General features: G+C 35.9%; 1 protein-coding gene across 7 annotated transcripts in view; it reads left to right on the forward strand.

Annotated features, from left to right (window-relative positions):
* CDKAL1 (CDKAL1 threonylcarbamoyladenosine tRNA methylthiotransferase) overlaps positions 1–23,742 on the forward strand; it is a 689,286-nt gene that overhangs the window by 530,037 nt on the left and 135,507 nt on the right. For all 7 annotated transcript variants that reach the window (XM_077143630.1, XM_077143634.1, XM_077143633.1 and 4 more), the window contains one exon: positions 7,858–8,038. In XM_077143630.1, the coding sequence (XP_076999745.1) occupies positions 7,858–8,038 (181 nt within the window). The remainder of the gene's footprint in view (positions 1–7,857; positions 8,039–23,742) is intronic.

The following is a 23,742-nucleotide window of genomic DNA, read 5'->3' on the forward strand; positions in this document are numbered from 1 at the left end:
TCCTTAGGAGGAATAAGTTTTATGAGGGCGAACCCCAAGATTGAGGGCTCAACCTATTGAATGGTTGTCTCCACTGCTTGAGAGAATAGCAGGAATTCTCCAAATAGGGAAGTTGAATATTTCCTCCTTTCTCCCCAGTCCCTCAAGGGGACTTTGCAAATACTTTTTTCATAATATACTCTTAGTATCCTTTTTTTTAAATGCAGTTTTTATTAAGGTATATTCACACAGCATAGAAACCATCTGAAGTATACAATCACTGGTTCACAGTGTCTTAGAACCCTACTAATGTTGGTATCATCTGTAATGGTGTCCTGTCCTTCATTATTGAAGCTGGTCATTTGTGTCTCCTTTTTATCCTTCATTAATCTTGCTAGTTTTTTTTCCAAATCTAGGTAGTTCTTTTTCAAAGAACTATCTTTTATTGATTTTTCTCTGTTATTTTGTTTTCTGTTTCATTGATTTCTTCTTTTACCTTTATTGTTTTCTTTCTTTGCTGTACTTTGGGTTTGATTTACTCTGCTTATTTTAGCTTCTTGAGATGAAAGCTGAAATTATAGTGTTGATCTTTCTAATATATGACATAGCAATTTAAAACTATAAAATTCTCTCTGAGCACTGCTTAACTGTATCCTAGGTATTAAATATATTGTGTTTTTGTTTTCATTCAGTTCAAAATATGTTTCTCCCCTCCCTACCTCCAATATATTTCCAGAAAATATTGAGTAATTGTCCTATTATGAATCTCCATGATATTAAAAAGTATTTGTTTTATGCAACTTCTTGCTGGGTTCCTCACCTGTTATCTGGTTGGAAACCTTATTAGACCTATGTACGTAGGGAGTTTTGTCAGAAAACATTTTTAACTTGCAATATTTAAAAGAATCATATTTACTGTTCTTAAAAATGTCATTCAGGTGCACGTATTGTCTGTCGTTTGGGAATGGGAACTAGTTTTGCAAAAAACACGTAATATTGCATAATAATGCCCCTATGACCTTGCTGGTTAAATATACAGTATTTTTGGCCATAAAAAATAAAAATAAAGTGTTTCTCTTAACCATTGGTTTTGTTTATGTATAATAATTTTGATCAGCTTATTATTTTTTGATTATTTTTATCTTTTTCTTTTGAGATAAATGCCATATGTGTTAGTACCACTTTTTTTCATGTGTAGAATTTGAGGCTTATAATTTATTGATTTAAAGAAAAAAGTATAGTCATCCTTTTTCATATTTTTGTCAATGAAATCCCAAATTGGAAGTGGAAATCTTAGGAGAAATTCAAGTATAGCATACTAAGTAGCATTTCAAATATAGTGGGGTGTGTATGTATGTATGTGTTTATTTTTATTCAAGATAAGTAATTAACTCTTAAAATAGTTAGCCTTACTTAAAACCTAATCTAAATTTTAAGCATATGTGTAGTACTCTTCTCATAGGTACTGAGTATGTTTTGGGAAGTGGTGATAGCACTGCTTTGCCAGGGTCAGATGCTTCACTGAAATTTTTCTCATCAGCCCTATTCTGGAATTATTTGATGAACCCATTTCTCCTGCAGTAAATAGCTTGTATAAATCAGAAAAAAATAATGAATACAATTTTTCTTTTTATTTAAACTAATTAATATTTCATTTTCTTCTTTTTCTTATTTTCAAAAACTACTCTGAAAAACATAAATATAAAAGGTTTTTCAACTTTAAAAACAAATAATATCTAATAAATATATACATTAGATTCACAGCTTTAATACATTTGTAATAATGATCATTTTTTATGTTTTAAGATTTTGGAAGTTCGTAACGTATTGAAAACAGTCTTTATCCAGACTTGCCATCTTAAATGTGTGGATTAGTATTCTGTTTCAGACTCTTCATAGTCTCCTTTAGCCACTTAAATTGTGTGCTATTAATTTAGAATTTGTTCCATTTCAAACAGTTCTTTGATTTTTCCCATGTACTAAAGGAATATTGACAGTGTAAATACGAGATCTTACTTGATTCACCTAAGGGGTCATCATTTGCAGCTTAGACTTAATGTATAGATGAACCGCATCAACATTGAAGTACAGTTTTTACTTAAAAAATGTTTTTCAAGCAATTCATATTCATATATATTTTGAAAGCAGTTGAACTGCTTTAACCTTAAATATTAACTAACATAAGTCTTTCCCTATTCATAATGGCCTGTCCCCTCCCCTGTATCATTCTTTTTGGGGGGGGGGTATAGATTATCAAATATATCCATGAATTGACCGTCTCCTTTCTTAACATTTATAATGGCATCTCTAAAGTTTTGTCTTTTTTTTTTCAAAGCCGGAGTAAGCAGGTGTTGTGTAATGCTGAGCTGACTGTAACGGATCTAGAAGAGTGGTGGTGATAGGGAGAGGGATCAGTAAGGTGCTTCCCTTTGGGAATACCCCATAATCTAGTGCCAAGTTCATTCCAATTCATAGCCTGGGACAATAACCCTATTGTCTTTGTCTCTGCAGTAGTTCATAGGCAGTTTCAAAAATTTATCTTCCTTACATTTCCTGGGAGGGGTGGGCTCTTCTCTGTTATTGTCCATTGTGATCTATTACTTTTATTTTTAGTTCTGGATTTCTTTTGATCGGGAATAGTTATAAGGCAAGTGTGAACTTGGCTCATTGAAAGTTATTGACAAAATTTTTCTGTTCTACATGCTTTAATAAGTCTAAAAAATGTTCATTTATCTTATAGCTTCCTGTGAAAGCATAGAATTTTATAATTTGCAAACATATTTTGATAATTACCCTTAAAATAAAATAATATCATTATAAAACTTCTAAAGATTTTTCAATATGCTGTTTCATTTCTTGTCTATGTTGTTGTCCCTTTTTCTATTAACCATTATAGAGAAAAGTTCTAGTGTTTGGAACTTTTTAAGGTTCTACTAATTAAGCTTTAGCCAAACTAATTGTTTGATGAGAATAAGAATTCAAGAAAGAAACCTTTTAAACAGTGAGTTTGTCATTCTTTTTCACAGACATAAAAATAGTATGCAAACAAGATATGAAAAGCTGTTCTTTTTATGAAGCTGTTTGTAGTAGGAATACAGCAATCTGACTTTTCTGATTGATACATCCTTTATGGTCTCTTATGCCCCTATGTATCTCATAATGTTACTCAAATAAACTGCATTTAGAACTGCATTTAGATGAGAGAAAAATTAGTATAAGTATTTATTCTATGATGTGAAATGTTTAGAGCTATATTTATGGATCTGTGGATTCAGAATAATACTGGATTTTTTAATACTTTTAAAGTTATTTTCACAGAATACTTAAGAACAATTATATAATCTCTTGGTAGGCTATTTGAACATATAGAAAAACTGAATAGCCATAGGGAAATGACTTCTAACATGCTCATATTTGGGGCCTGCCACAAACAAAGGTTGCATTATTTGCAGTCACTGTACGATGAAAAGCTTTTAGAAATACTTTACTTTAAAATATGGAAGGGTGGCAGTAATCACTGTGTATTGGTAAAAAGTTTCAACCATGAGTGAGAGGGACCAAACTACAAGAATGAAGGAAGTAGACATAGTTGCAGTACTTGAGTAAAGAAAAAAATGCAAAAAACTTTAATTGATATCCTCAGAGAGATAAGAAAAGAATTACATCCATAAAACAAAAATAGGATGCTGTGCAAAAAGGAAATTTAGAAAATGAGGAAAAATTATATTCAATTAATTTTTTTTGCATAGGCAGTCCAATTAAATATTATCATTTTTTTTTTTTTTTTAGTAAAAGAGTTTGAGAATGACTTACTTTCCCAGCTGCTAAAGCAAATGCCATATGTTTGGTTTGCTTGAACAATGGAATTTATTGGCTCACGGTTTTGAGGCTAGGAGAAGTTTAAAACTGAGCAGTCAGCAAGGCAATTCTTTCTCCTCCAAAGACTGTAGCATTCAGGGGCTGTCAGCCATTCTTGGACCTTCGCTATTCTGTCACTTGACAGTGCACATGATGATGTCTTTTCCTTTTCTCCCCTGGGTTCTGTTGACTTCTGATTTCTTCCCATGGCTTTCTCTCTCCATATCTCATTCTGCTTATAGAGGACTTCAATAATCCAGATTAAAGCACAACCTGATTTGGTTGGGCCACACCTTAACTAAAGTGACATCACCAAGAAATATTGTTTACATGTCCAAACTGGGGGTATACAATTCAATCCATCACAGAAGATAAACTCAAGTAAATCTTCCAGAAAATAGAACAAAAGGACAAAGATATAATGTTAAAGGAAAAAAGCTTAGGGGATCAATCTAATAGTTTCAACACATCCAATGGAGAGAGGTCTTTCTCTCAAAAGAGAGAAAAAACAAATTATTAAAGAAATAATTAGAGAAAAATATCCTAGGCCTAACTACAAAGAGTCTCCAGATATTACCCTGCCCAGAGATTTAAAGACCTCATCTAAGGTGTGTTATCATGAAATTTTAAAACATCTCAAAAAGTGAATGGCCACAACAACTTTCTTTGCAGAGAAAGGGCAGGCTGCCCTGAATTTGGAAGCGTAGAATGTCCTGAATAGCTAAAAACATCTTGAGAAAGAAAAATGAAGTTGGAGGTCTCATACTTCCTGACTTTAAAAGGATAATACAAAGCTACAGAGGTCAAAACAGCATGGTAATGGCATAAGGCTAGATATACTGACCAATGGAATGCAATTGAGAGTTCAGATATAGATCTTCTCATCTACAGACAATTGATTTTTGACAAGGTGGCCAAATCTACCCTACTGGGACAGAACAGCCTCTTCAATAAATGGTGCTAGGAGAACTGGATATCCATATCCAGAAGAATGAAAGAGGATCTCTATCACAAAAATTAACTCGAAATGGACCAAAGACCTAAATATTAGAGCTAAGACTGTAAAACTCTGAGAAGAAAGTGTAGGAAAAGATCTTAAATATCTTGTGGTAGGAGGTGGTTTCCTAGACTTTAAACCCAAAGTGCAAGCAGTGAAAGAAAAACTGGGATCACCTCAAAATTGAATGTGTGTGAAATGGCTTTGTTAAAAAAGCAAAAAGGCAACCTATTCAATGGGAGAAAATATTTGAAACCACATATCCAATAAGGGTTTAATATCCAGAATATGTAAAAAGATCCTACGACTCAACAAAAAAGAAAAACAGCTGAATTAAAAATTGGCAAAAGTCATAAATAGATCTTTTCCAAAGAAGAAATACAAATGGCAAAAAAAAATAAAATAAGATGCTCAATTTCGCCAGCTAATAGAGAAATTAAAATTAAAACCACAATGACATATTTCACAACTACTAGAATGGACATTATAAATAAAAAACAGAAACTACTAGTGCTGGAGAGCATGAGGAGAAATAGGTACATTTATTCACTATTGATGGAAATGTAGAATGATGCAGCCACTCTGGAAGGTAATTTGGTGGTTCCTTTGAAAGCTAAGTGTACAATTGCCATATGATCAAGCAGTCCTGTTACTGGGTATATACTTGGAAGAACTGAAACCATGGACACAAATAGGCATTGGCACACTGAGGTTTATAGTGGCATTATTCACAATTTCCAATAGATGAAAACAGCCCAAATGCCCAATCACCTGACTAGTGGCTAAACAAATTGTGATATATATGCAGTGGAATACTACACAGCTGTAAGATGGAATGAAGTCATGATGCATGCAACAGTATGAATGAAGAACTTTATGTTGAGTGAAAAGGTCAGAAACAAAAGGATAAATACTGTATGGTCTCACTAAGATAAACTAACTATAATGAACAAACTCTGAGAGTTAAATTCTAAAGCATAGGTTATCAGGAGATAGAAAGAAGGTAAAGATTGATGCTTAAGGAATAAAGAATGTTTAATAACGTTGATTGTAAAAGGTGGGAGATGGGTAGCACAATATTTTAAGTGCAGAGAACTAAGTTGAGTTTGAGTATGGTTGAGAGAGGAAGGCTAGGGTTGTGTATGTTACCAGAAGGAGAGCTAGAGGATAAAAACTGGGACTGTATGTCTTAACGAATCCTAGAATGGATGATGATGATGGTTACTTGTACAAATATAAGAAAGTTTTTATATGAACTAGAACAAATTTATGTAGTTGTTACAAGGTGTTAATGGGTGGTATGTGGGAAAATACAATTAATGCAAGCTAAGATCTATAATTAATGCTAACATTGTAATGTTATAATATTATAAGGTAATAACAAAGGGAAATGTCAATAATAAGGGATATAAAGGAGGGGGTATGAGTTGTTTTTTTTCCTGGAGGGAATTGGAAGGTTCTCATATAGACTGGTGATAAATGCATAACTGTGGATTATACTAGGAGCAGTTGATTATATACTTAGGATGGATTATATGGTATGTGAATAAAAATAATGAGTGGGGCACAAAGAATTGTGCATCAGAATGGATTTGGAGATCTCGTCAGCAACCACATCATGTATTATGGAGTGAATTGTACCCCCCCCAAAAAAAAAATATATGTTGAAGTCCTAGTCCCTGGTCCTATGAAAGTATCCCTATTTGAAAGTAGGATCTTTGAAGATGTTATTAGTTAAGATGAGGTCAAACTGGAGTGAGGTGGGCTCTAATCCATTATGCCTGGTGGCCTTGTCAAGAGAGGAAATTGGGGCATAAATAGTCAAAGAGGGAGGCAGCTGTGTGACAGAGGCAGAGATTGCATTATGCTGCCACAGTCCAGGAACACCACAAATTGCCATTCACCCACCAGAAACCAGGAGAGAGGAACAGAACAGATTCTTCCCTTTAAGAGGAAGCATACCCCTGACGAAACTAGACTTCTGAAGTCTAGCCTCCACAGCTGTGAGACAATAAAGTTTTGTTGTTTAAGCCCATTGCTCTGTGGTATGTAGTCACAGTAGCTCAGGCAAACTAAGATGCCATGGAAGAAGTAATGGAGCAACGCTAAATTCTGATGGACAATACTTTTCAATGTAGAATGCCATACATAGCTATGCTATCAGCCAGTATGAGGATTAAGACATGTTCAGACAGGTAGAGGGTTAGCACTTTTCTGGTGATGCTTCTGAAAGCATCTTCCATCAGAAAGAGGGAGTTAATAAAAAATTAAAAACACATGGAACCCAGAAAAAGGGGAATTGAATAAAGGACACCAGGGGCACAAGGACTACAGGTGTGTAACTGGTGAAGAAAGCTACATCTTTAGAGAAAAGAAAATGGAACTGGTGAATTCAATGATACCCTGGATGTTTAAAAAATAGTATTGGTGTTTGATAGATCTGGTGGAGCATCCAGAAAACATTAGCCATTCATGCATAGAATACTGAGCAAAAAAAAAAAAAAAAATTAAGAAATTACTAACTCTATATGAAAACTAAAAGTTTTGGAAAGACAGAATTCCATGATAGTATAGTATACCTCCTGGCTAGTAGTTGACATCATTTTTGCAGTCTGTCAGAATTGCTGCAAAAGACTGGCAGTACAACTGATTTAACTGAAATTGTGCAGTGATTACATTAGGAGAGTAGGGAGAGATAAGTTTAGGAAGAGAAATCATCATTTGCCATATTAGAGAAGTTGGACAATATTGTCTAAAAATTAATAAATCTAGAAATAGCAATGTAAACACCTATTAAAAATATAGAGGTAATAATGAAGAAACACCATTTTTAATATGAGTGACTGAGGATAAGATGGGAACACTGTTCTGTTTTATAAATTTTAGTATTTAGTACTCTTAAAAACTACATGTAAGTGTCCTTTTCCTAATTAAATTTTTAAAAAAATGATATTTGAGATGTCAGTGAAATAGAATAATCATAGCTTATAGTGAACTTTTTATGTTTTTGTCTTATTTTCCAGAGTTCCTGGAATAACTATTGCTACAGACATTATCTGTGGTTTTCCTGGCGAAACAGGTCAAGATTTTCAAGAAACAGTGAAGCTTGTTGAAGAGTACAAATTTCCAAGCCTCTTTATTAACCAATTTTACCCAAGACCAGGAACTCCTGCTGCAAAAATGGAACAAGTTCCAGCACAAGTGGTAAGATATTTTTCTTGTAAGGTATTATTTTTGCCAATAGCTATAAAAATGCAGCTGTGTTGCCCACCTTAAACCGCTTGCTCATTTTATAACCTTAGAGTTAAAAAAATATGGGGAGATTTCCAAATTGGGGCCAGAGGCGAGGGAGTCCTTGGGTTAAAGTAAGTAAAAGAACGTTAGCCAAAATAATACCTTTTCCTCCTTTTTAAGAGTGAAGCTCAGATAACACTTAGAAAAAGTATATTTTTAAACGACACCTAGTATTTATCTGTGTTTATAAGATAAATGCTAGAATGTTTCAAAATAAGTCAACATTTAAATATCTGTGAGCAAATGAATCTTCATGTTTACTCTGCCTCTTGAGGGACCTTTTTCATAAATTATTTGTTACTTATTGCAGATGCCATGGTTTTTCTACTTCTTCTAGAAATTAATTTCATGCAATATATATTTTTTTCCCAAGTATGTGTCGCTTTCAGAATGAACTTCTGTTAATTTCATCATTATATATTCATAAATATAAGAAAAAGATATCTGAAAAGAAATGTAAGTTTGAGATCCAGTAAAGACAAACTGTTTCCCAAATGCCCCCCAAAACGAATGGTGTCAAAACAAATGTGTAGTTTCTAGGTGCATTGCCTAAAGATGGAAGAATACAAAAATAAACCTTAAGAGGAAGTAGAGCTTTTTCAACTGAAAATTTTGTACTTTGTTTCTAGTAACTAAAAAAAAAAAAAAAAAAAAAAAAAAATTAAGGCCTGTCATTAATTGTTCTCAAATACTCTGATTGTGTAAATGCAAAAAGGAATAACCCAGACCATATTGTTTTCTTATTACGCCATATGTTAAATGTCAGGCACATAGCATATATATTTTTGAAAGTCTTTTTGTCCCAATAAAACTGAAGTGAATATCATGTTTTGTTTTAAAAAAATGTTCTTCATTTTATTTTCACAAATTTCTATATAAATGAGGGTACGAAAATATTTTACAAGTAGGCCATTTGATTTTCTTTCTAATCAGTAAAAAGTGGTTTTAACACTACAGATATTCAACTTCTCAAAAAAATAAAATTAATTTATTCATTTTTACACCCAAATTATAATTTTTTGTGGAGGTATATTTTACATACAGTAAAATTCACTTTTTGATGCATATTTCTATGGATTTTAACAAACACATATACAGTAGCATAATAACCACCACAATCAAGATCTATTCAGGCATATACGCACAGTAAAGTGAGTCACAAACATTTTTTTGTTTTCCCAAAGCATAGAAAAGTTATGTTCACACTATACTGTAGTCTATTAAGTATGCAATAAATAGCATATGTCTAAAAAATGTACATTGATTTTAAACTACTTTATTGTTAAAAATGCTATTGTCATCTGGGTTTTCAGGACATCGTCATCTCTTTGCTGGTGGAGGGTCTGGCTTCTATGTTGATGTGTGCTGACTGGTCAGGGTGGTGGTTGATGAAGGCTGGGGGGCTGTGGCAATTTCTTAAAATAAGACAACGAAATTGGCCCCATCCAATGATTCCTCCTTTCACAAAAGATTTCTCTGTGGCATGTGATGCTCTTTGATAGCATTTTACCCACAAAACTTCTTTCAAAATTGGAGTCAGTCCCCTCAAACCCTCCTGATGCTTTATTAGCTAAATTTATGTAATCTTCTGTTGTCATTTCAACAGTGTTCATAGCATCTTCTCCAGGAGTAGCTATCATCTCAAGAAAGCACTTCCTTTGCTCATCCGTAAGAAGCAACCCCTCATCCATGCAAGTTTTGTCATGAGATTGCGCAATTCAGTCACATCTCCAAGCTCCACTTCTAATTCTAGTTGTCCTGCTACTTCAACCACATCTGTAGTTACTTCCTCCACTGAAGTCTTAATCCTTCAACGTCATCCATGAGGGTTAGAATCAGCTTCTTCCAGTCTCCTGTTAATGTTGGTATTTTGACCTCGCCTCTAGTCACAAATGTTCTTAAGGGTATCTGAAATGGCGAATCCTTTCCAGGAAGTTTTCAATTTACTTTGCCAAGATCCATCAGAGGAATCATTATCTATATCAGCTATAGCCTTATGAAATGTATTTCTTAAAAAAAAAGATATAAGTCAAAATTACTCCTGGATCCGTGGGCTGCAGAATGGATATTTTCTTAGCAGGCATAAAAACAATATTAATCTTGTTTTATATCTCCATCAGGGCTCTTGCTTTACCAGGTACATTGTCGATGAACAGTCCTATTATAAAAGGAACGTTTTTTTCCTGAGCAATAGATCTGAACAATGGGCTTCAAATATTAGTAACCATGTTGTAAACAGACGTGCTGTCATCTAGGCTTTGTTGTTCATTTATAGAGCACAGGCAGAGTAGATTTAGCCTGATTGTTAAGGGCCCTAGGATTTTCACAATGCAAAGGGAACACTGGCTTCAACTTGAAGTCACCAACTGCATTAGCTCCTAACAAGAGAGTGAACCTGTCCTTTGAAGCTTTTCAGCCAGGCATTGACTTCCTCTCTAACTATTAAAGTTCTAGATGGCATCTTCTTTTAATAAAAAGCTGTTTTGTCTACATTGAAAATGTGTTGATTTGTGTAGCCACCTTCATCAATTCTCTTAGCTAGATCTTCTGGAAAACTTACTGCGGATTCTGCATCAGCACTTGCTGCCTAATCTTGCACTTTTGTCTTAGAGAGAGGGCTTCACTTCTTAAATCTCATTAATCTGCTAGCTTCAGTCTTTTCTTCTTCTTTCAGCCTGCATAGAATCAAAGAGAGTTAGGGCCTTGTTCTAGATTAGGATTTGGCTTAAGGGTTATAGCTGGTTTGATCTTCTATCCAGACCACTAAAACTTTCTCCATACTACCAGTAAACCTGCCTTGCTTTCATATTATTCGTGTATTCACTGAAGTGGCACTTTAAGTTTTCTCCAAGAACTTTTCCTCTGCGTTCACATCGTGCCTAACTGGTATACATAGCTTTTTGCCCATCTCAGCTTTTAATATGCCTTCCTCACTAAGCATCCTCATTTCTAGCTTTTGATTTAAAATTAGACCTGTGACTCTTGCTTTCACTTAAACATCGTTGTAAGGTTATTAATTGGCCTAATTTCAATATTGTTGTATCTCAGGGAATAGGGGAGCCTAGGAGAGGGATAGAGACTGGGGTATGGCCTGTTGATGGAAGCAGTCAGAATACGTACAACATTAAAGTTTGCCATCTTCTGTGGGTGTGGTTTGTGGCGCCCCAAAACAATTTCAGTAGTTAACATCAAAAATCACTTACCGGGCGGGCCATGGTGGCTCAGCAAGCAGAGTTCTCACCTGCCATGCTGGAGACTCGGGTTGGATTCCTGGTGTCTGCCCATGAGAAAAAAAAAATATATGTATATATGCATATAACTTATCACAGATCACCATAACAAATACAACAATAATGAAAAAGTTTGAAATATTGCAGGAATTGCCAAAAGATGACACAGCAACTCAAAGTGAGTCTGTGCTCTTAGAGAAATGGTGCTGATAGACTTGCTCAGCACAGGGTTGCCACAAACCTTCAAGTTGTACAAAACACAGTATCTGCAGAGCACAATAAACTAGGTATGCCTGTAACAGTTCCATTGCCTCCCCCCCCAAATTCTTTCTTGCCCCTTTGTAATCATCCATTCCTTCTATCCCTGTCCCCTGTAATTACTGATATATTTACAGTCCTTATTGTCTTTTTATAAAAGAGGTTTTTGAGCTATAGCATGCCTAAATAAAAAGTGTACAGTTGTGGGCGGGCCGCGGTGGCTCAGCGGGCAAAGTGCTTGCCTGCTATGCCGGAGGACCTCGGTTCGATTCCCGGCCCCAGCCCATGTAACAAAAACAAAAGAAACAAAATACAATAAAACAAGAAAATGTTTAAAAATGTTTCCCTTTCTTCCTTCCTTCTATCCTTCCTTCCTTCTCTCTGTCTTTCCTTTAAAAAAAAAAAAAAAGTGTACAGTTGTGAATTCTCATATTCCCATTTAACCACCAAGCAGAGCAAGAATTTGAATGTTGTAGATACCCTAGAAGTCCCTGTTGTACCGCTCCAATTACTATTCTTTCCTCTTTCCTAATCCTTTATTCAAATGCCATACATTAGTTTGGCCTGTTTTTAAACTTTATATAAGTGGAAGAGTTTACCAATACATGCCTTCTTTTGCTTAAAATTGTTAGTGAGACTATTCCATGATTTTGCAAGTGACTAATTCATCCAGTTTGTTGCTGTGTAGTGTCCCACTGTGTGATACATATATCACAGTTTATCTACCCTGCTGTTGTGTGTTTTCAACACTCCAATATCTGTTACCTCTAATATTGCTGTGAAGCTTCCTGTTCCTATCTTTTGTGCTGCTTATATAAGTAAACTTGTCTGCTAGGTGTATAGCTGGGTGTATAATTTCTTGGTCATAGGATATGCAATTATTCTGCTTTACTAAATTCTGCTAAGTAGTTTTCCCAGGTAGTTGAATAAATTTACAATTCCAACAGCAATATATAAGAGAGCTATATTCTTGCCAACGTGGCACTGTTGTGTTTTTCATTTTAGTAATTCTGATGGCAGTGTAATGATAGCTGATTGCGGTTTTAAGTTATATTTTCCTGTTACTATATTATGAGATTGGATATGCTTTTTTTCAATTAATATGGTCAAACATCAGTGTTTTCTTTCTGCATTAGTGCTTTTTGTGTTGTTTAAGAAATCTTTACCTTTCCAACCCAACTGGAATTGATATGTAGATAAGTATGAAGTAGGGGTCCAGATTCATTTTTTGCCCATGAGGATATAATTTTAATCAAGATGGTTGATTGAAAATGCCATCCTTTCCCCATTGCATGGTCACCTTTATCATAATTCACATGTCTGTACACGTATGGGTCTCTCCTAGATTTTTATTCTCTCTTTTTGGTTTTCAGCAGTTTTATTATGATTTGTGAATATCTTTAGCAGTTTCCTTTTGCTGCATAACAAATTACTACAAATTTAGCAGCTTGCAACTCCACCTATTGAAAATTATCTCAGTGTTTCCATGGATCAGGGTCCCAGGTACTGTTTAACTGGACCCTAGGGTCATGGTCTTACAAAGCTGCAGTGAGGGTGTCATCTAGGACTGGGGTCTCGTCTGAGGCTTAGGGTCCCCTTCCAAGTTCATGTGGTTGTTGGCAGAATTCATTTGTTTACAGCTGTAGAATTCAGGATGGCTTGAGTCTTCAAGGCTACTAGAAGATTCTCTCTGACATCAGGAAAGACCGAGGCCTTTTTTTAAGGGCTTGCTTGATTAGATAGTCCCATCCAGGATCATCTTACTTTTGATTAACTCAAAGTCAGACTGATTAGGGACCTTTATTATATTTGCAAAATTTCTTCACCTTTGCCATATAATGTAACCTAATCATGGCAGTGGCATCCATCATATTCACAGATCTCACCCCCACTATGGGAAGATTATATACCAGGGGGCAAGAATCTCTGGGGCCATCTTAGAATTCTGCCTGTTACACTCCAACTCATAGCACCCAGTTATTCACCCCTCCTACATGAAAAATATATTTACCCCCTCCCAAGGTTTCTAAAAGGTTCATCTCATATTAACATCAACTACAAGTCCAAAATTTCATTAGGTGAAATTCCAAAATCTCGTCGTCGAAATCAACTGAATCAGGTGCTGATGCGATGCCCACCTGGGTGTAATCCAGTAAGTATGACTCCCACGACACAATTTCTCTCTATCTGTGGAACTGTGAAACTTTTTAAAAAGACAAGTTATCTACTCCCAACATACCGAAAATGCGATGCACAGAGTGACAGCTATGAACATTCCAGTTCGAAAAGAAGAAAATTCAAGTAAAAAATCGCTGGTCTAGTGTAAGTCTGAAACCCAGCATGGCAAATGGGAGTTCCGTGATAAATTTTCAAGGCCTGAGAACAATCCTCAGTGACTCTTGGCTCCACCTTATGGTTTCTTGGTTTTACCCTCTGAGTCATCTTTCCTTTTTCCTGAAAGGTAGCACATGTTTGCAGCTGAGGAGTCTGCTCAGCCTAATTCTGCCAGTGAACTATGAGGTCTAGCAGCCTCCTTTTGTGTTTTATACTCCCTGTCCCTTTTAGTCTATGCTTGCAGCGTTTCTGCTGAAGCAGTCTTCTCAAGGACTCTGCTGGTCTTCCCTGTACTTCCCTGGAGTTTATTCTATTAGACAAAAAACACATCTACAGGTTTGTTTTGAGATAATCCCTTTTCTTCCTTAGCCTCCTGCTGAGTGCCTTTCTTTGCATTTATTCTGCTTGAAATTCTTGGTGCTTTTTACTTTCTTTTTTTTTTGCTCTGATACCTTTCATCAGGTTTGGAAAATCTAAGCCTTTCTCTCTTCAGCTATTTCTTCTGCTCCGTCTCTCCGTCTTCTCTTTTGGGATTTCATTTATATACATTAGATATTTCCATTATGTTCCCCAATATCTCATATATTCTTTTCTATATTTTTCATTCTTTGTTCTCTTTGTGCTCCTACCTGGACATTTTTTACTCATCTGTGCTCTAGTATCTTTTTCTTCATAATAGTCCTTGGACCCATAGCCCTGGTTTCACTTGCAGAGCTGCTAGAAATACAGATTCCTGGGCTCTACCCCAGACCTGCTTATTTATAAATAAGTTAATATTTATTAATATTAAGTTAATTTTAAGTCTGCATCATATTCTGAATTGCCAGGTGATTTGTATATACATTAAAATTTGACGCTTTCTGGTTCACTAATCCTCTTGGTCTGTTTCAATCTTCTGTGAAACTCATAATGAGATTCCTGACTTTTCTTTTTACTTGTAGAATTGCTATGTGATTCTTTTTCGTGGATTCCAATATTCCGATTATATTCTTCATATTTTCCTTTGTATTTTTTAGTATTTTAACTAATTTATTTAATGTCCATTTCTGAATTCTCCAATATCTGGATCTCATGTTTGTTTCTATTGTCCTTTTTTCTTCTTGAAGAAAAAAATGCCTGGAAATTTTTTGTTGAATGATTGCCATTGCTGTGAAAACAGCGAACCCCTGTAGGGTCTAGACTATAACGTACCTTTCTCCAGGGAGGATTTAATTTTGCTTCTGGCAGGTGCTACGATGAAGACTATTTATCTTAATTTCATCTGAGATTGACTTTAAAACCGTTTTTCAATCTTTCTGAGGATTAGTCTATTTCTTCTTTGCCCTTCCCTTTAGAATGTAGCCAGAGGTATGCTAGTAAGTGTTTAACAACTAACTCTCAGGCAGAGGGAGCAAATATTAGAATGTTTGCTGATTCCAATAGTGTAAATACTTTGACTGTGGTCAGCTTAAAACTATCACCATGAGGTCCCTGAATGCAGAATTAGGAAGTGATGCCCACCATTAGCTCTTGCAAACTTTTATAAGCCAGATGTGATGCACTACCAAGTAGCTTTCCTGTGTCCCAGCTGAACCTCTGGGATGTTTTCCAGGGCCTTTTCTTCATTGCATGTCCTCAACTCTAAGTTTTGCTTCCCCAGGCTCATGAGAATGCATAAAGCTTGCATAGTCTTTTATCATTTTACCCTCTGCTTGGCCACTGAGCCTCCCATAGCTTTCAAATTGACAGATGCCTAGAAGGGGAAAGTGGCTGCAAATATTTGGCCCATCTCTCTGTGCTTCCCTTCTGTCTGGGATCATGGTCCCAAGGATCCTCATGACCTTTGTACCTTTTTTTTTTTTTGGTGGGGGGGTCCATGGGGCTGGAACTGAACCTAGGTCTTCTACATGGCAGGCATATATTCTACCACTGAATCACTCAAGCACCACCACCCCCAGGCTTGGTATCATTTTAATGTTCAAACACATAAATATTTTAATTTTTATTCACTTTTTCTAATTGTTCTTTGCAAGAGTATTGGTCTGATTCAAGCTAGTTTGCCTTAGAAGCAGAACTTAATGCATAAAAATAAGCTTTCAGATGCTTTTTCTGTCTTTCTTTTTATCTTCTAAACATATATCCTGTCATCTTCCTCACATTTTTGGACCTCATTTATGCAGACTTAGTATGACAGAATCATCTTGGTTTATTATTTAGTGCTTGGTTAAGAAGTTATAGACTTTCTACTACACTCCAATGTGAAAACAATTACCCTAGGATCAAGGCTGTCATAGGCCAGATATTGAAGCTGCTCTATTTTATTGTTGTTTAGTTTTGCTGTTTTGTTCTCAAAAGCCAACATTTTGGGATACTCCATCATTATTGTCCCCCTCACACAGCTGTCTCTTCATTTAACCTCCTTTACATTTCTGTAATTATACTTTAGGTAAAAAATGTTGCCTGGATCAGTTTTATTTTTATAAAAATCAGTACCTTAAATAAAGGTAATTGAACATTAAGGATGGGACTTCAGGGATCCACATTCAAGGAAATGATGTTGAGGTATATTATGTCTTCTTAGTTCTCCTAAATTTATCAAAGATTAATAATGGCTTACTCTGCCTGTTTCAGATAGCATATACAATTGCTTATGCACCTAAAATTCACTCACACAGCACTGCTGCAACAATGCTGCAAAATAGATAGCATTTTTTCCTTATCTAATTTATGTCCCATTTCCTTGCCCCGCAAAATCAACAATGAAAATAGACTCTAACCTGTTAATTGGATGAAAAGCAAAATACCAGTTACTTTCAAGCAATCACTTTTTATTCTGGTTTTAGAATGCCTCTTGGTGAAAATATTTTCTTTTCTTAGGTATATTTTATTTTGACTAAAAATACCACCCTTCTCCCCAGAAACTCTTTCCCCATATCTGGTATAAAATACATTTAGTACACTATCTCCTTTCCTCAGAACTTTTACATGAATATTAGCATTAATGTAAGTAAATTCCAGTGTTTTTAAGTGTATTATAGTAGAGCTCTGATTAACGAACCAAATTACATGTATCTCTTAATAATTTAAATTACCAAACAGATAAAATATCATTCAGTTGAGTTTTGCCATTTGCATGGTAGAAAGGGAAGGATTCTTTGTCAATCTTTCATTGCCTACTGAATAAAAACAGTATAACCCTTTTAAATTTATAATAAAAATAAGTAAAGCAATGTACTTCCATGAACAGGATAGTCTAATTTTTTTTCTTAGCATTTGCAAGATTATTTAGATATAAGAGATTTTATAGTGAAATCACCTAAGCCAAATGAGAAGCTTTTAAATGAAAGGTTTTTAAATGAAAGGTCAGATTTAGATGTTTGTATTTTCTATTCCATTGAGTCTTCCTCCATTAGTCTTCATTAATCTTGAGTAATTCCAATAATATTTTAAAACTGTGGCTGAGATTCTTAGTCTTCCTAGAAAAAAAATCACTAAATTTTTTTAAAATTAACTAAAAAATTAGTTTAGCAAGGAAGTTTAGCAAGGAATCCATTCTAGACTTTCTTTCAAAATTTCAGAAACTTTTGATGAAAACTAATGGTGTGATAAATTCTTAATTTTAAAGATGATTGTGACCTGAAAAAATCTTCCTGTGTTGGGAAGGCTAACAGAATGTTCTTTTGGTTTAAACCACTAAATTGTGATAAATAAATCCACCTGCTTGCTTGTCGTACATCTTGAAACCGGAGCATATAGGTAACATCTTAAAATGTATGTTAGCATAAAAGAATCATAGCTCACTTACCTGCAGGTTCTAGAACTTTTACCCATAGAATAATGAGACCATTAGTGTGAGTGCTCCTGAGAGGGCTGGAGGCATCCTTGGGGTAGAGAGAAGCAGCTTGGTGGGAACTGTCCATCGTAGATTTGCCTGTGAGGGAGTGATCTAACTCTCTGTTGCTGGGGATGTTCAAATCAAAGTGAGGGGTCCAATTGGGATCAGTATTGCAGAGGGAATATTTTTCAATCATACACGGAAACTTGTTCCATGACATAATGGCTCTTTCAAATCTAACTGCCTATGATTTCAAGACAGTTTTTTCATTTAGGAACAAAAACATTTACAAGAACTTTGTTATTTTCTCAAAATGTTTTTAAAACTTTTGTTTCTGAGTATGATCTTGAAGTTAACCAACTCAGTATTTTAAGGAACATCAAGATGCTTTAATGACAGCAGCCCTGAAGCTTTTAGTGTACTGATAACATAATAACATTATTTGCACAGTCTCTGATTTTCAGATTAAGCCATTTTTTACTTGGGGGACAGGAATAAAATACTTGCAAGAGTTTTTTATAGTCTGAATTGTTAAGTATATTTTATTCTGAATTGATTCCCAAGCATACTTGTAGGGAAAACCCTTTTCACAAGAACCTTTCCATTTTGACTTGTATTTTTAGAATGGCTATCTTGGAATTCTTATGCAATTAAATGTATTTGAGCCCTTTTAGTTGGTTTTTTAAATTCCTCTTTTCTGAGGATATTATTTTTCTTTTTGTTTCCCCCTTTGATAGGGTTTTTTGACCTGGCCAAAGTTTGATTGTATTTAGATTTCAATAGATAATTTGAAAGTGTCTTTCATGATAACTCTGTATGACAGTAGGGAAATATGAGCTAGATTATAGTCCAGAGAGATAGTTGGAAACCTACCTCATATGAGATTTTATACAGATGGTATTCACTTAAAACATGCAGAATTGAACTTTAATGATCTCTAAGGCCCCTTGAAACTGTTAATAATCTTTGGTTTTCTAATATATGATTTTAGGGCCACCTTTCAGACTGTCTTTAGGAAAGTGTAGAAGCTTTCTTCTTTTCCTAAATTATTGGCCTAAATATCTTGTCCCCATCTCCCATCCTGTCACCTTCTACTTTGTTATGAACCTGATGACTTTTTGTTTAATCAATTGATTGACTTACTTTTTCTTAAATATTAGCTTGAAATTTTAAAACGTCATTATCGAATTAGTTGTTTATGGGTACTTAAAGTAGAAACAATGAGGCCAAACTGTGGTCACTAGAATAATGGCTGTCCACGTGCTAATCCCCAAAACCTGTATAATGTCGTCTGACATAGCTAAAAGGACTTTGCAGATGTGATCAGCTTGAGACTCTTGAGGTGGGGAGAGTATCCTGGATTATCTAGGTTGGCCCAGTGTACTCACAAAAGGCCTTACAAGAGGAAATCAGGAGAGGCGGAGTTAGAGAAAATGTGAGGACAGAGGCAGAGGTTGGAATAAAACACACTGAAAATGGAGAAAGGAGGGTAGTGCGATGGTGGCTCAGTGGCAGAATTTTCACTTGTCATGCCAGAGACCCTGGTTCAATTCCCTGTGCCTGCCCATGCAAAAAAAAAAAAAAAAAGAAGAAGAAGAAAGAAAATGTGGAACATTTAATGGGCATAAAGTTCATTATTTGGGGGCAGTAAGGTGTGTTGTCATTGTTTGTTTGCGGGCTGGAGGACAACCTGCTGGCATAAGTTATTGTTAGTAAATGAGTTAGGAGCTTTAGAGTAAGCTGGCCTTCTAAGCCATGTTAAATAGCTTTTTTGGAGGGGGGTTGCCTGGTGCTCCCAGCACCCCTCTGTGTTCATCGGAGTTAGAGAAAATGTGAGGACAGAGGCAGAGGTTGGAATAAAACACATTAAAAATGGAGGAAGGAGGGCAGTGCGATGGTGGCTCAGTGGCAGAATTTTCACTTGTCATGCCAGAGACCCTGGTTCAATTCTGGGTGCCTGCCCATGCAAAAAAAAAAAAAAAATAGGAAGCAGCCACAAACCAAGGAGTGCAGGTGGCCCCTAGAAACTGGGACAGATCCTTCCCTAGGGCCTCCAGAAGGAATGCAGCCCCTGATGACACCTTGATTTTGGCCTGTAAGACTTCCCACCTCCTGAACTGTATGATAATAGATCTGTGTTGTTTTAAGTTTGTAGTAATTTGTTACTACAGCAATAGGAATCTAATATACCATCACAGGATATTTTATTCTTAAACATTGTCTGGCCTTTTGAGAGCACTAAATTAATTGATCTTTTTGGCCTGCTGCTCAGGGTTTGCTGTGCCACAGGATGATATGATCATTACAAACTGAAAACTTGCACTAGATGCTGCCCAACAGGCACTAGTGTCTTTGGGCCTAATAGCGATAATGAGATAACAACAACAGCAACAAATAGCAATAAGAGCTACCATGTATTTAGCAATCAGCCTATGACAACATTGTTCTAAGCACTTTACATATATTAACTAATTTCATACCCACAACAGTTCTCTGAGGTAAGCACTGTTATTATTTGCATTTTGCAGATGAGGACCCTGAGGCTCAGGGTAGTTAATTAACTTTCCAAGATCACACAGAGAAGCCCCTGCATACCTCTCCATGCCTATCTCTTGCCATTCCTTCCAGCACACTTTATGCCCCCACAATACCCAACTGCCTGGCGTTCCCAGCACCCCTCTGTGTTCATCGCTGTGCCTGGAGTTCCCTGGTCATATCCCACGGCAGGGTGGGAGGAAGGGAGAGCTCCTCAGAGCCTCTGCTCAGCCTTCCCCAATCACCCCAGCCAGGTTGTCTCCTCCTTCTCTGGGTTCCCATAAGATTCTCTGCGTATTTCCATCATGTCACTTGTCACAGTGTATGATCATTGTCTGTGTATCTCTAAATTTTGAGAAGCTGGGGAGCCAGTCTCCTTATCCCTGTGTACCTAGCACAATACCTGGCTTTGTAACAGGAATTCACATATTCATTGAATTAACAAATGTTATAAAATTGAGTCCCAAAAGCCGAGAGGTTGTTAGTGATCAGAAGTGAAGGGTGCCTGTGGAAAAGGGAGAGCAATATGCAAAGAGACATGGGTGTAAAGAAAACATGGAACATTTAATGGGCATAAAGTTCATTATTTTGGGGCAGTAAGGTGTGTTGTCATTGTTTGTTTGCGGGCTGGAGGACAACCTTCTGGCATAGGTTATTGTTAGTAAATGACTTAGGAGCTTTAGAGTAAACTGGCCTTCTAAGCCATGTTAAATAGCTTTCATTTAGACTGTCCTGTGAATAGTAGGAAGTTATTGAATAGTAGTGGGCATGTGTTTATTTTTGAAAGGCCCTTTTGGGTGCAGCATGGAGAATGAAGTAGGAGGGAATAAAGTACTCAGAAACCTCAGTTAGGAGATTGTGCAAGAGATGGGTTTGGAGACTAATGGGTGGATTTAAAAAATCTCCATGACTTATTTTTGCGACCTTTGATGAGCAGGTCTTTTTCTCGACTTCTTTTGGATCTACTAAGTCCAAGATTTAGCTGCATAGTTTGTGTTCTATGGAGAATGTGAATTTACTAGACACAAAGTCACCTCTTGGCTGTTAATTGTTCCAGACTCACAGATCAAATATTAGTAGGCTAGTACAATTTTACAAGTACCCTTGAACAGTGCCTAAAATTTAAGACAATACAAATTATTTCTGCCTTTTGCTGCTGACCATGCTGGTGCTGTTTTGAGATTGCTCCCTGGATCAGGCCTGGACCTCTTCTACTCTGAAGGAAATATGCCAACCCTTCCAGACCCCTTGTGTCTGCTCACCAGCTCTCCTCCCACTTGACTGTATTTCCTCCCAAGCTGTTTCTATGAGGCAGCTACAGGATTGAATTTTTCTTTGCAGCCTCCTTATCAGTCCTTGTGTTTTTGTTTTTCTAAGCACCCTAAGATAAGCTTAGATAAACTCTGTGTGTGCCTTTGAACCTGTAAAAAACTATCTGGATTTGGGAACATTTGAAGAAGATGGAATTCTGGGTGGGTCATTCTTTCGTTTGTTTGTTCTTAATCTTTCTTAAACTAGGCACTTTCCTTATATCTCACTTTCACACTAAAGGATTAAAGGCAAAGGGGGTGACGGTGTTTGGAGATTTGTAGAATGTGGAAACAACAAGAATTGTTTAAGCTTTGGCCTCATAGTGGGAATTTTGCCAGTGTTGATAATACCTTGGTCTTGCCACTATGTCAAGACCTTTGGTTGTCTACTATCTTGACCCTGAAATATTAGAGGATTTAACAGAAGTGAGTAGAATCAAATTGTCTTGTCAAGAGCTCATGAAAGAACATCTGTGCTTTTTCTAAGAAGGAAGTGCTCTCCAGGGTATAGGCAGTGTACTCTAGTGTGGGCTGATACAGTGCGTTTCCACCCAGGAACCTGCAAGCAGGGAGCACAGGAAATATCTCCAAGGAGGCCTGTATTATTGTTATTTTATATATATATATATATATTTTTTTTTTTAGGGAAGTTGCAGGTTTACAGAAAAATCATGCAGAAAATACAGAGTTCCTATATACCCCCGTATTATTAACATCTTGCGTTAGTGTGTTATATTCATTGCAATTTATTAAATAATATCATTTTAATTGTACTATTAATTATATCCATGGTTTACATTGAGGCCTCTGTTAAATTTATACTGCTACAAGTGAATTTTTTAAAGTGCAGCCTTCTGATTCCCTTTAGCCTAAAATGTTTTTTCAGAATTCCACCCTTTCCTCTATACACTCACTGTTCCCCCTACCTTCTCTGCCCTGCGAATCTGACCTCTTGCCTACCTGCCACAGGGTCCTGTCAAAGTTTTATTTAAGTGCTGATGTGTCAAGTAAATCATCTGTATGTCGTCAGACCCATGCACAAGACATGCACTATGCAGTGCTGGGCTGTAACTCCAGCATAGAGCCATACTTCTGAGGAATTAGTTTTTCTCCAGAATGTTAATATTAGGTCAAAAGAAAATCATATTTTTGCTAATACTAAGAGACCTTTCACATTACTGTTCTGTTCATTACAAAATATTACAAGAAAAGATCGTGAATGACTATACTTCTGGGAATGGTTGGATTTGGGAATCTTGGAATTCCAGTTTTCTCAAATGATCCAACTTGTAGAATAATAAAAATTTGAACATGCCTTGAGAGCCTTACTTTCAGTGATAATAATCATTATTTGTACCTTTTAATGATCTTCTTGAATATCATTTTTTTTATTAATTAACGGAAAAAAAGAAATTAACCCAACATTTAGAAATCATACCATTCTACATATGCACTCAGTAATTCTTAACATCATCACATAGATGCATGATCATCGTTTCTTAGTACATTTGCATCGGTTTAGAAGAACTAGCAACACAACAGAAAAAGATATAGAATGTTAATATAGAGAAAAAAATAAAAGTAATAATAATAGTAAAAAAAAAAAAAAGAGAGAGAAACAAAGAACCAGATAGACCAAAACAAAACAAAAACAAAAACCTATAGCTCAGATGCAGCTTCATTCAGTGTTTTAACATGATTACTTTACAATTAGGTATTATTGCACTGTCCATTTTTGAGTTTTTGTATCTAGTCCTGTTGCACAGTCTGTATCCCTTCAGCTCCAATTACCCATTATCTTACCCTGTTTCTAACTCCTGCTGGACTCTGTTACCAATGACATATTCCAAGTTTATTCTCGAATGTCGGTTCACATCAGTGGGACCATACAGTATTTGTCCTTTAGTTTTTGGCTAGACTCACTCAGCATAATGTTCTCTAGGTCCATCCATGTTATTACATGCTTCATAAGTTTATCCTGTCTTAAAGCTGCATAATATTCTATCGTATGTATATACGACAGTTTGTTTAGCCTCTCATCTGTTGATGGACATTTTGGCTGTTTCCATCTCTTTGCAATTGTAAATAACGCTGCTATAAACATTGGTGTGCAAATGTCCGTTTGTGTCTTTG

This window comes from Tamandua tetradactyla, chromosome 25 (genome assembly GCF_023851605.1).
Source record: "Tamandua tetradactyla isolate mTamTet1 chromosome 25, mTamTet1.pri, whole genome shotgun sequence".
Taxonomy (NCBI): domain Eukaryota; kingdom Metazoa; phylum Chordata; class Mammalia; order Pilosa; family Myrmecophagidae; genus Tamandua; species Tamandua tetradactyla.